This window comes from Histoplasma capsulatum (assembly GCF_000150115.1).
Source record: "Histoplasma capsulatum G186AR genomic scaffold supercont2.3, whole genome shotgun sequence".
In the NCBI taxonomy this organism is placed as follows: domain Eukaryota; kingdom Fungi; phylum Ascomycota; class Eurotiomycetes; order Onygenales; family Ajellomycetaceae; genus Histoplasma; species Histoplasma capsulatum.
Window position 1 is genome coordinate 512,365 of NW_025544803.1, and position 12,595 is coordinate 524,959.

The following is a 12,595-nucleotide window of genomic DNA, read 5'->3' on the forward strand; positions in this document are numbered from 1 at the left end:
GAAACAAGCTGAGTCATCACGTCATCCAACATCGCCAGCCATGCCTTGGACGGTCTTGGAAGACTTCAAGTTCAAATTGTTATCTTCCGGACGTGAGACGCCAAATCGTCTTTCACCAAAAGCTGGAAGAGCCGGCCCATGTTTCTTTGGAGATAGTTTTTAAACTACCGTTGTTGCTCTGACTGTAGTTCGCAACCATCATGGCTGGGGACTCGGCAGACGAATGTGCTCCTCTGCTCCGTGGGAATACGGGGGATCCTGATGCACATCCCTCTGGGGCGTGCTCTATTTGTTCGAAGGGGAAGCCCAAAGTCTCGTCATATGAAAATCCGTCGGAATCCACACCCCTTCTCGCTGATGGAGCAAGTCAAGAAATCCGATATTTGGGGGATGTTGGCTGTCCACCATCGTCCTCCCATGAATCATCTTCAGTCCGGTCGTCCACAAAACAGGGAAAGAGATGGATCGCCCGACCTTCATCTGTCGCACTGCTAGGCCTTGTGTTGACGATAATAGCAGTTCTTGGGCTAGGCTTTGCGAGCCCAACTATTATCAAACAATATACTGAGAGCGCCTCGGTTTTTAAGGCGACTGATGTGTCCGTCAATTCGTTTACACCGGATGGAGTGCAGGCCAGAGTTCAGGGCTCCTTTGTTCTCGATGCGTCACGGGTGCCAACGAAATTTGTACGTGATCTTGGGCGCTTTGGAACGTGGTTAGTAAGAGAGATCAAAAGCGACCAGACTGAAGTCCAAGTTTATCTTCCGGAGTACGGCAACATCTTGCTGGCAACTGCGACCATACCACCACTGAGAGTCAGTATCCGTGATGGGTACACAAATAAGATCGATTTTATAACGGACTTGAGACCTGGAGATATGGCTGGAGTTCGAGCTGTGGCGAACGACTGGCTCCAAGGCCGCCTTGGCCAGCTGCGCGTTAAAGGAGTGGCTACAGTGCGTCTGAGTTCCGGAGTATTATATCTCGGATCTCAGACTGTTGTGGAGTCGTTTGTTTTCCAAGGTCAATCCTTGTATAGTTTTTTCAGGGTCCCGAGGTTAAATTAAACATGTTTAGCTAATACTTCTTATAGACCAAGCCCGCCACGGTTTCCCTAAGTTCAACATCACGAAGTTGGACTTTCATGAAGTCGCGACACCAGAACATCAAAAAGCCATGGAGGTGGACGTTTCAGTGCTTGTCATCAATCGGTATCCGGTCAGGCTCACTATGCCACCGATGGGCTTCAAAATTTCTCTACCAAACTGTTCTCCTAGCGACGCCTATATTCTAGTAGCTAATGCTACAACGGACCCAGTTCAAATCGTCCCTAATAAGCCCGTGAATATCTCTGCGAAAGGTCTCATTGGTCAACTTTCCGATGCCTTGACGACTGTTTGTCCTGGTACCAACTTTTCACCTTTAGATCTTCTAGTTGAAAACTATATCAGTGGGCAAGAATCGAAAATTTACATTGGCGGAGGAAAATCTCCTTCATCTAATTTGCCAAGTTGGATAGAAGGCTTTCTGAGAAACGTTACTGTTCCTGTACCTTTTGCAGGCCGTGCGCTTGGTCATTTAGTTCGAAACTTTTCAATGACCAACGTTCATTTCTCCCTACCAGACTCGCTCGCTAAACCTAATACACCTGAAGCACAGCCTATGGTTTCCGCGTTGGTCAAAGCGGTAATCGGTCTTCCCAGAGGGATGAACTTTTCGTTAGATGTCTCTCACGTTCGGTCCACGGCATATATTTACTATGAAGGAAAAGAGCTTGGTTTCATAAATATAAAGAAGTGGCAAAATTCTACCGCAACTCGAATCGAGGACGGGCAGCCTCCGTCTGCAGCGTTACTACTCCAATTTGATGTCAAGAAGGCGCCATTGCAAGTCACCGATGAGAGCACTTTTTTGAGCGTCGTCCAGGCTTTACTACTCGAGCGCAAACCTGTTCGTTTACATGTAAAAGCAAAGGTGGATGCAGAAACAGATACTGCTATTGGGAAATTCATAATCCGAGAGATTCCAGCCAGTAGTAATATTACTGTGAAGCGTACGTTTCAGATACCATGGTTGTCGTAAATTTATTGCTGACATGTCATCTCGTCTAGCGCCCATGAGCGGAGGATTTTCGGACTTCAAGGCTACTGTGGAGACCATAGAAGTAGTAGAAACTACAGAGTCATCTATTCTTCTTGGATCAAAATTGAAATTCACAAATCCAACTGAGTATTCAGCGGACATCCCTTTCATAAATTTGCGAGTTGCGCACAACGGAACCAACGTTGGCCACGTGACTGCTCGAAACCTTTCGATATCACCAGGATTGAATTCCGGTATTGAAATATTTGCTCTCTGGGATCCATTGCAGCTTGGTGGGAAGGATGGAATTGCTGCTGGCCAAGACCTGATTTCTCGTTTTGTTTCAGGTTGGTTAACCATACTTAACTATTCAGCTTAGCAACTACTCTAACCCATTTTTAGGATTCAATACTTCCATCGCCCTTAAGCCACATCGAGACATGATTCCCGTTCTCCCTAACTTAGGGTTGGCATTATCGTCTCTGGAGCTGGACATTCCGGTTCCCAAGCTTGGGCCACCAGAGGATGATGGTCAACCACACTTCATTAAAGATGCAACGGTATTGTCTGCTCTTGCCGATATTCTTTCTCAGCAATTTCCTACCGTGTAAATCAGACGAATGGTACCCCATTATCTGATTGCTCTCCCTACCTAAGTTTCACGTGTGTTCTACCACGCAAGACAGTGACAAGGACTGACTTGTATATCCTTGGTCTTGGTAGTTGTACTTGTGGTCTTCGACTGCGGTATTCACCTTGGCTTCACCACTCTCGTCTACGACACTTCTCATTACCTCCATTGATGCAACAGCGTTCTACAATCATAGTGAGCCGGTAGGAAAGATCAAGTATGACCATCCATTTAGGGTTCCGCCTGGGACTTCCCAAACACCCCGGCTGCCGGTGGAGCTGGATCTTAGCGGCGCAGGATACGAAGCAATCCGCGAGGCATTAGGAGGGACATTAAAAATGGATGCCGTCGCTGACGTCGACGTGCAGCTTGGAAACTATTCGAATACAGTGTTCTACAAAGGAAAAGGGATCGGCGCGAAGATACGGATATAGATCAAGGTTTCCTCAGCATACGAAAAGGATTTTCTGGGATAATCTCGCTGGTTTCTCCTTATCTTTTATGGAGTAATATGTTGGAGTTTTGAGGTTAAAATGTCTCGAGTGTGTCGGGAAGGGCACTTCCAGGGGATTTCATTGGCGTTTAGATGTGTTTTCTGGAGGATAACTCCGTAAAGCTTTCATTACTCTTTGACTTTTTTTTGGGCGTTGCATATCCGTACGTTGGGTGTGTTTTAATACTTTTTGTCAATAGGCACTTAAAGAACTCTTTCTCGCCATTCGCCACCTAGCCATTATTTATCTTATGCTTTATCGGTGTTTTTCCCAGGATGTTTCCATTCTGGGAGGTGATGCTTGAACTACGGATTCAAGGGGGGGGGGGGGGGGGGGGCGGAATTATCCTGCTTGTAAGACGCTAAGAATCAGAAAGAAAAGGGTTTTGGATGGATAAATAGACTCTCTCAGTTTTGGCTCTGGTATTATCCCGTGTCCCTCTCAGCATTCTTTATGGCATTCCCAGCTGCCAGCCCTGCTCGTACACGAATAAGAAACATTCCAACTCATAAGTCTTGCAAGGATGAGCTTCTGATCGTGAGCGCCCTCGAGATGATGACAATGAGAGAATGTGAAGTACCAGTCGGTCATGCTTGTCGTCTGGCGATGAGATTTGTCACGATCTTTCCAATCCATAGTTATCTCTGCGAACTAGACACGTGGACGAATGGCGGTAAGTCTCCCCGCAACTCTCGACAACTCCTGGACAAACCATTCTGGGGTCCATCTCACCTAGTGTCGACCTTTTTCTGGATTTCCTGGCCAGGTTCCTTCACATCGGCTGTCAATGTCCAATCGATTTTGATCTAGAGACAGCGGTCTCATCTGCAAGCGAAATACCAAGTAATCTCCTACGATGTACATACTTCTGGGAAAACCATGGACCGTCTCCTCGGTGCTGACTGTATAAGTTCCCTGTCAGAGACTCACAGCGCAAATAGCAACTATTTGATGTCATAGCTGCATGTTACCGACCGGCCGACAGACCGACCAACTGATATTATTAGAGTTGGCGATTATTGATCCCCCCTTCTTCCCATAAGAATGTTTTATTTTCACCTGTGCACCGCCGAAATCATCCTGTCCTGCTAAGATGGCTCCTCATGAAAGTCCTGAAGCCACTGCACATCCTGATCCGCTGTATGATATCACCAAATTTTAGTGTGGTGATAAAGTTAGAACCTATGATAGGCGCTTCGATATTTTAGCTCTAACTAGTCAAAAACATGGAGAAGTGTTTAGGAATCACACGTGGTTTGATAAAGGATCTCTTGTCTAGTTTAAACCTGGCCAACTGGCCTGTTTACTGGATGGCAAGGACTTGGTTTGCACTCCTGTACCCTCGCGCCTCGTCCAACTAAGCCACGGATAATAACCTTAAGAGGAATATTACAGAATACCAGCAATCCATTTGTCCATCTTTCATTGTCATATAGTACTGCTATGGCTGCTAGTCTTAAGATGAAATTACCTGGGATTCAGAAAATGGAGGACCACTACAATCTTCAAGAGTGCTTGTGGATAGTGAGGGAAAGGAGCAATTTTTCAAACCAGCTTATTGATGAGAGCTATTAAAACATATCAAGCATGAAATCAAGACACCACTCCACATATATCAGTTAGAGCTGAATGATAAAATTCAGGTATCTAAACTTCGTAGTTTTGTTTCATCTGGAAATAAGAGCAATATGAAAATTTGTGGTATTCTAGTCACCTATATCAAGTTTCACTGTACATTGGCTTCTCGAGAAAATTCGAAAGCCAGCATCATATCTTTGGGAAACATGGATTCATCAGTTGAAAGAGATGATCAATGAGTTTCACAAAGCTGGGATTATCTTGGGGGATGCTGAACCAGACAATGTCCTCATTGACATGGATAACAATCTGTGGATTATATAGATTTTGGAGGACCTTAGACACCAGGCTATTTTTTCTCGATGGCAGGGAGATAAAGACTAAGTAATCTATTATTATGGTGGATACGCAATCAGTCAAGCTGCTTCTGTATTTTTCATAACCAACTAATGAAGTAGCAGTGTCAAGTTTGCTGCTGCAAGTGCTACCGCACTGGCAGGCGATTCCGATTCCTCCTGTTGTGATCTCAATTTATAGCTTTGAGTGATTCATTCCGCCAAAAGTCGTTTTGTAAAGGTGTACTTCGGTCGAACGCCATCTTGAGCGATCAGTCTTTTTGCAGCGGCGCTCGCATGCTTGGGCCACAATCTGCGCATGGCCATTTGACTCGCGATTTAACTCGGCAGTTTAAATTTCTTTCCCATGTCAGCCACGAGCATATGACGTATGTTTGCAGATGGGAGTTTGTCTCCACATCTCAGACTTGCTCGTCCAAGGCCATGCCCTCTGTCGTTGCATCTGTTTTGCCAACGGCTGCTGGTCTCACTGGACAACAACGCTTCTACTTTGTCATTGGCCAGTCCCCTTCTCTTCCATTATTTCCGACTGCGATGCCTATCGCATCCTCCGTCGTTGGGCAGCGATAGGCATGGGCGGTAACCTTTCCACTTCTCTCCTCCTTTCATGCGGCCGCTGACTCTCTGCCCGAGATTCAATGGTCAATCCTTGTCTCGTTTGCTTCTGACATCTGCGGTACTACCCTCCGCTTCAGCTGGCAATGTTTCATCGACATATTATCATCTTCACTGCATTTTCTTTTAAACTTCATGCTCCTCTTTATTCTGCTAGATGACGTCAGAACGGACAGTCCTCTATGCCCGAGCAGACACGGGGGTTCGTTCACGGTTATCTCCATTCTTGGCAGGTGACTGAGTCGTTTTGACAAAGCATGTCTCTCTGCCTTGGGTATGACCGGGGTGTATATAGTCTCCACCTCAACCCCTAACTCAATTCTGGAGTTTGTGATCTCACTCTTTAACACATCTAGCCGTCGGCAAATACCAAATCACTTCAAATTCAGCTATACGTCTAATTCTTCTGTTTTGGGTGGGTAGCACAAACTTTTTTTTCTTTGTTTGCCATGACTGGAGTGTGATAAGTTAGTATTTTATCTCGGACAGCAAATCCAGGTCGATTATATTTATATTGAGTTACCGCCAACATTATTTCAACTTGCAATCGGGATTTTCCAAATCATTCTACACACTCTCGATAGGGCACGATCAACTTTCTCCGAATCTTTCAAGCCAGAACACCTCATTTTCTCCCTTCTCCTTCATTCTGAAATTTTCACATAAATCTCCTGAATTCCCAAGCAAATCCATCTACTCGATATCAGTCTCGCTTTCATTCTTCGTGTAAGCTTCGACTTACCCTCGGAGGACTATCGATATCTGTCTTGTCCACTCCAGCGACCTGAAGAGGATTGCGAGTAACAAAATCAAACGCAAAGAAGAAGAGAACAATAGATTCCATCATATCCCCCAAATCTGTGATATATCCCAATACCAACCTCCTGTCGGCCCGTGTTTTCTTCCATTTTGGCATTATCCAGCCACGAAACGGTACTATTGAGCGTGGTATCGTTCCTCACAGCCATGTGCAAGCACCTCGTTATCTATAAATGCGGAGCCATAGAAACGGTTTTCTCCCAGGAGTGTACCTGCACCAGGAAGACAGGAGAAAACTACAGCCCCTTGTACTGCGGAATCTGCGGGGATTGCCAAAGTGGCGATGGTAAAAAGTGAAGGATGTCGAACATGTCGATATGCGGTCTGCTGGGAAGACGGGATATGCCCCTGGATGGCTGTAGTGTTAATTCCCTATGGGCTGCTCTCGATGGACACAGACGCCTGACCTTAAATTGGACTTTGGGGTGTTTTTTTCTCTAACCTTTTTTTTTTTTTTCCAAGACCTTTGTTTTGTGCTGCCTACGACCTGCCCTTACTATGCTGTTTATGTTATTTTCCGTTTCCCTTGATTTTGATAACCTGACTTGGCATTCTTGATACCCTAACGATATTACGATGTTAAGATGTTATGAATATGAGAAGTACGTTCGTATTGTTTTTTCCTCTATTCAGCCGTTCCTCAATACATGAACAGAAGGATTTTTATGTGGTCCCAAGCCTGCTATGTTGGCTGGTAAACGCTGAAGATTGATATGACTATTCTTACTTCCATTCTATATGTATGGGTTTCTTTCATTTGTGTTGTGATTTTATAGCTTCCTTACAACCATCTTTGTGTACTGCGAGAATAGGTGGTTATAAAGAAGTTCAATTTTTTTTCACACTACTGTTCTGTTTACACAGCGTTTACGCCGTATTAGACACTAAATATCTAAGATAATTCCAATTCCTAAACGATAGTACCCAACTTTTGGGACGATATTGCCTCGCAGCAGCCAGTGAGTTTGGCAATGAGAACATTAAAATAAACTTGGTATGCCTATAGTGAGGACACGATATGTAAACGGCGCCCCTCCCCCACAAAAAAAGAGTAGATATAATTAAAATAGCTATTTATTCGGTACCTTCCAATAAAGAAAATATACAGAAGAAAAACGGAAATTCAAAAAGACAGCATAGAATTATGCACGACGAGGGAAAATAGCAATAAATATGACTTGATTGCCCCGTCACTATCCTTTAGTGTTATTTTTTCTCCCTGAAACATGATTGATTTCCTTTAGAAAAAATACACAAAACTATAAAAAGATAACAGACAACACACATGCAAAAGTAAGACAACACAGGCATCTAAAATTAAATCAGGAGTCACAACATTGCGAAAGTTAACCGGGCGGAAGAGCACTAGCGTCAACAACTTCGCTTGCATCCTTTTCAATATCTGCATCTGGTCCAGAGAGCGGAGACCGTGGCAGGGCCATCAGGCCTGTTCGGGTAGATTCGAGGATGCCAAATGGAGAAATTAGTTTAAGGAAGGAGTCAATTCGATTTGGCTTTGCGGACCTGTTGTGCAGTCATTGTCAGTCAATGGTAGCTTTTCAACCAAGAGGCAAGGGGAGCATAAACTTGCAGTTCAACAATGCAGTTGTTAGTGCTGATATCCAAAACCTTCCCACCGAATTGTTGAGTCAGGTGGGTAATAGCCTTCAAATGTTCGTGTTTGTGACGAAGCGCCTGGCTATGAGCTAGTCCGCTGGGGTGGTAGTTACTGGCATGCTGGCTGCCTTTGAACGTTCCCGCCCCGCTCTGGGTCGAATTTGTCTGTTGTTCCGCTGAGCTAGATACTTCCTCGTTTTCGGGCGTTGTAATTTCACGATGGTGCTGGAGAAGCTCTTCGAACACCTCAGGCCCCAGAATACTAACTTTCGCAAGAAGGAGCTCGCGTTGTACCAGGGCAGAATCGGTATAATCAAGAACTGCCCAGACTGGGACAAGGTCATCCAGCTGGCGGCGGGCCTGCTCGACCACACCATCCAATCCGCGAAGGACAATCGTCATCCGTGATAAGTCTTCTACTTCCGTATTGCAGACAACGAGGCTGTCGATGTTGAAACCCCGAGCCGCAAGAATTCCGGAGATGCGGGAGAGAACGCCTGGCTCATTTTGTACCAGGCAATTCAGCACATGGCGTTTTGGAGGTTTGGTCGAGGGTACTGGGGTCTCATAGAGGATCGATGAGACTGCAGCAGGAGCAGACCAGGTCGGGCTATCGGCTACTGGGAGAGGGAGCGGAGACCGACGATGCAGAGCTTTGTAGGCGAGTGCGGATGTCGAGCTTGAGGAGGCGCGGGCATTGAAGCATGGTTTCAATGAAGGGGCTAGGCTGCCTCTAGCACCACATGTCGACAGTGACGACAATAGAGTACGGCTCGAAGGCTGGGAGAAAACCCGTCGAAAAGCCATTTTCTTACCACACACGACGGCGAGAGCAATTGCCCTCTGTCCGTGTAGGCACAAGGAGCTAGCTATTTGTGACTCCTCCCCTGAATATAGCTGGATTCGTCTAGCTGCCAAACGGATATTCACAGAAAATGAGTACACCAACCCCTATCATACTACAATTGAAGAGATGGGAGAGAATTGCTCACCACCATCTCATCTTTGCATGAATTCTAAAACCTTCAGTTCTGTGTCTCAATTTCTTTGGCAGGTTGGAAGATTGAGTCACATGATAGACATCCAACTCCGAGGTCGGAGAAATGACTAAACGGCAGCTTTCTCAAGCTACTAGTCCATTTATGGATTAGTTATCGTGTCATGTTGCAATGACTAAGCCAGATTCAACAGGAGACATCCAGAAAAGATTGTTCAAAATATACCCTTTTGAAGCAACGTCAACCTTACCTCTGGCTTCCGTTTTGTTTGTTTTTATATATGAGCTGTATTTCCTTTTCGAGACCTATAAAGCACAGCGAGATTTTACTTTAGGCTAGAGCCCCGCCACCAACAATGGCGGACAGTGAGCGTCGCGCAAAGCGTTCTCGTTTTGATCAAACAGAAGCAGAACCTCGAAGACAATCAAGATTTGATCGACGTTCGCGATCCCCATCTGCTCGGAATTCAGATTCCGCACGGGAGCGAAGCCCACTGAGCAGGGAACCGCGAAGCCCTGGGAACGACGACAACCGGAAGTCCGCATCCGCCGATCCAACTGCTGCTGCAGGCGAGTGTGCAACTCATGTTTTTTTTTACGAAGCTTCTTTTCGCGCGCAGAATACTAATTAAATACTCTGTTTGGCATTTAAATAGCTGCCGCTGCTGCGAAGATAAATGCTGAACTTCAGGCGAAAAAAGGATATCAGCACATGAACGTGGTACCAGTTCGTTCTGTACGATATGCAGGCTCCCCTGATCTCCCATCGAATTTCCATTGCCAATCGGCACGCATCCTTGTTTCTAACATTTAATTGAATAGACTGCTAGCCCAGCGGCGAAGTCTGCTTCTCCAGGTGCAGAGAGTGCACGCAACGTAAATGGCGAAGTTTACATGGCAGACGGAGACTATATAAAAGATATCGAAGTCAACGACCTCCGAAACCGGTACACACTGACTAAGGGTGCAACCCAGAGGATGGTAAATATTTCTGTCATGTCCACTGATATTCCCAGGCATTGTTGCTCGTTATGGCTCAGGGCCACGGTTTTGGAAAGATATTCAACTCAACATCCATATCACCCTTCCCCCTTTTGTTGTGATGGTGGCTGAAGCTTACCCAACTTTCCATAGCGTCTCGAAACCCCTCTTTGGCATCTGCTGACCTCCGCTGCGTGATATTTAGATTAAAGATGAAACTGGCGCCGGTACGACTTCTCCATCACTATATTATTATATACTACTCTATTTAGATAACAGAAGCTCATGTAAAGGTTTAAAGATGTTACGACCCGAGGGAGTTATTTCCCTGATAAAAGCATGGCTACGGCTGCGGTAAGCTTCAGCAAGACCTGATGACGTGAGAGGAACAGATGAACAGTGTCTGACATTTTACAACCAGAACCCCCCGCTTTATCTTCACGTAACGAGCACCACCAAGGAGGGTCTTGACAAGGCAGTCGCCAAAATAGAGGAATTGATGAAACAAGAACTGCCCAACCTTGTTGACGAGCGGAGGTTTCGTCGCAGAGAACCAGAGCCGCAAGTGGAACGGGATGAATACGGTCGAGTATGTGTTTTATGCAGTAATATAATATAGGATTGATGCTGTGGCTAATAAGAATTTGTAGCGGAAATGGCCTGAGGAACGGATTCCTGTTGACCTGGAGCCTATTCCGGGTTTTAATCTTCGTGCTCAGGTAGTTGGCCAAGGTGGCGCGTATGTTAAGCATATCCAGCAGGAGACGCGTTGCCGAGTTCAGATCAAAGGACGTGGCTCTGGTTTCACAGAACATAGCACTGGTAGAGAAAGTGATGAGCCTATGTATTTACATGTCGCGTAAGTACCATCAAATATTCTGTGTTGAGAATATACAATCATAATATCTGCTAATCCATCATAGTGGTCCTGATCCGAAGGAAGTCCAAAATGCCAAAGCTCTTTGCGAAGACCTCCTCGCTAACGTGAGGGAGCAATATGAGAGGTTTAAGGAGCAGCCGCCACCACCACAACGGTCGTATGGTGGAGGTGGTCACCATGCTGGCGGGTATGGGCGCGATCGTTCCCATTATGGGGGTGGGAGTTACGGGGGGGCCGGCGGCAATTACGGGAACTACTCTTCTCCGCAGACACCCATGAGTCCCTCTGCCAATGCCACACCTGCCACTGATGCTGGCGCAACTTCCCAAGTTGCACCGGCGACAGGCCACTCTGCCGCAGACTACAGCCGCATGTATTCTCAATATATGACAGGCCAAGATCCATACGCAGCGTGGGGTGGGTATCAAAATTATGTCGCGTATTACCAGCAGTATTATCAGCAGCAGCAGCAGCAGCAACCGCCGCCGCCACCGCCACCACAAGGTTCTGCTCCCCCTCCACCACCGCCTCCGGCTTCTGAGGCCCCACCACCTCCTCCGCCTCCAGGATCAGGTACACCGCCTCCACCGCCTCCACAGTCATCGTCTGGGGGATATAATGCCGTATGAATCCTAAGCTGATTTCCCCACCATACTATATTCGTCACTATAACTAATTCCTTTGATAGGTACCCCCTCCTCCTGGCTTGTGAATATCCGCCTTTACCAGAAATTTACAGACAACATTCGTTCAGTGGTGACATTTGGACATGATGCATTTACCTCCCTGGTGTATTCAAATACTCGTTTTATTGCCAAAACCTCTCATCAGACTTTGGACTTCAAACTCCGTCATAACACTAAAATTTCCATCATATTCGTCTCAATGTCCGAGTTTTCAATCTAATTAATCGTCTACTTTTTAGCCTAGTGTTTTTTTCAACAATGTCTTAGTTAAAAGTTATTTTGCTTTGAAATTGAAAATTTCCCCTTCCGTTCTATAGTGTATACTTCGAATAACTTAACTATCCATCGAATTACAGTCACCTACGAAAGTAAGCAAATGCGCTCATCGCCGTGTGCTCGACCCCGTTTAATTGCAAGTAGAGTACTCCTGCCGGGCCGCCGCTACAGCCAGAAAAAAAGAAGGGGGGAAAAGAGGGGGAGAGGATAAGTCGTTATTCATTATCAGAGCAGTTCCCGGATATGGCAACCAACGCTAATTATTCCCCTGAGGCTGCTCCTGATACATTCAGATGTTGTTGTTCTATTATATGGATTCACATTTGTATCGTGAAACTCCCCCCGGTAGTCGTCTCTGACTCTCTTCATCTCAGACCTTTCCTCGAAAGGGGAATCGAATGAGCACGGCTTATACTTTCAATTACTCGGTTTCTATGCAAAACATTATAAGCTGGTCGATGCTTCAGAGTCATATACCAGACTTCCAGTCAAAGCGCGCTCTACTTACATTTTTCCTTACCGAACGCCATACTGCATGTGTTGCAATGCCAATGATCAATATGAAATACAAACTACATCACAT

At 45.9% G+C, this 12,595-nt stretch overlaps 3 protein-coding genes across 3 annotated transcripts; 2 read left to right on the forward strand and 1 right to left on the reverse strand.

Annotated features, from left to right (window-relative positions):
• Window positions 1-76: 76 nt before the first annotated feature.
• HCBG_02350 (uncharacterized protein) lies at window positions 77-3,464 on the forward strand (the record flags this gene model as incomplete). Its single annotated transcript, XM_045429399.1, has 5 exons — window positions 77-1,023; window positions 1,094-2,053; window positions 2,112-2,429; window positions 2,485-2,642; window positions 2,806-3,464. 5 exons carry the CDS (start codon window positions 201-203, stop codon window positions 3,145-3,147), a joined length of 2,601 nt encoding a protein of 866 aa, XP_045289294.1.
• A 4,147-nt stretch (window positions 3,465-7,611) lies between these two features.
• On the reverse strand, window positions 7,612-9,185 carry HCBG_02351 (acetolactate synthase; the record flags this gene model as incomplete). The annotated part of the gene is made up of 2 exons (XM_045429400.1): window positions 7,612-8,099; window positions 8,167-9,185. 2 exons carry the CDS (start codon window positions 8,997-8,999, stop codon window positions 7,922-7,924), a joined length of 1,011 nt encoding a protein of 336 aa, XP_045289295.1.
• Window positions 9,186-9,466: 281 nt separating this feature from the next.
• On the forward strand, window positions 9,467-12,113 carry HCBG_02352 (KH domain-containing protein; the record flags this gene model as incomplete). The annotated part of the gene is made up of 9 exons (XM_045429401.1): window positions 9,467-9,765; window positions 9,846-9,925; window positions 10,012-10,170; window positions 10,376-10,397; window positions 10,472-10,524; window positions 10,592-10,759; window positions 10,821-11,029; window positions 11,094-11,673; window positions 11,739-12,113. 9 exons carry the CDS (start codon window positions 9,546-9,548, stop codon window positions 11,760-11,762), a joined length of 1,515 nt encoding a protein of 504 aa, XP_045289296.1.
• Between the last annotated feature and the right edge of the window lie 482 nt (window positions 12,114-12,595).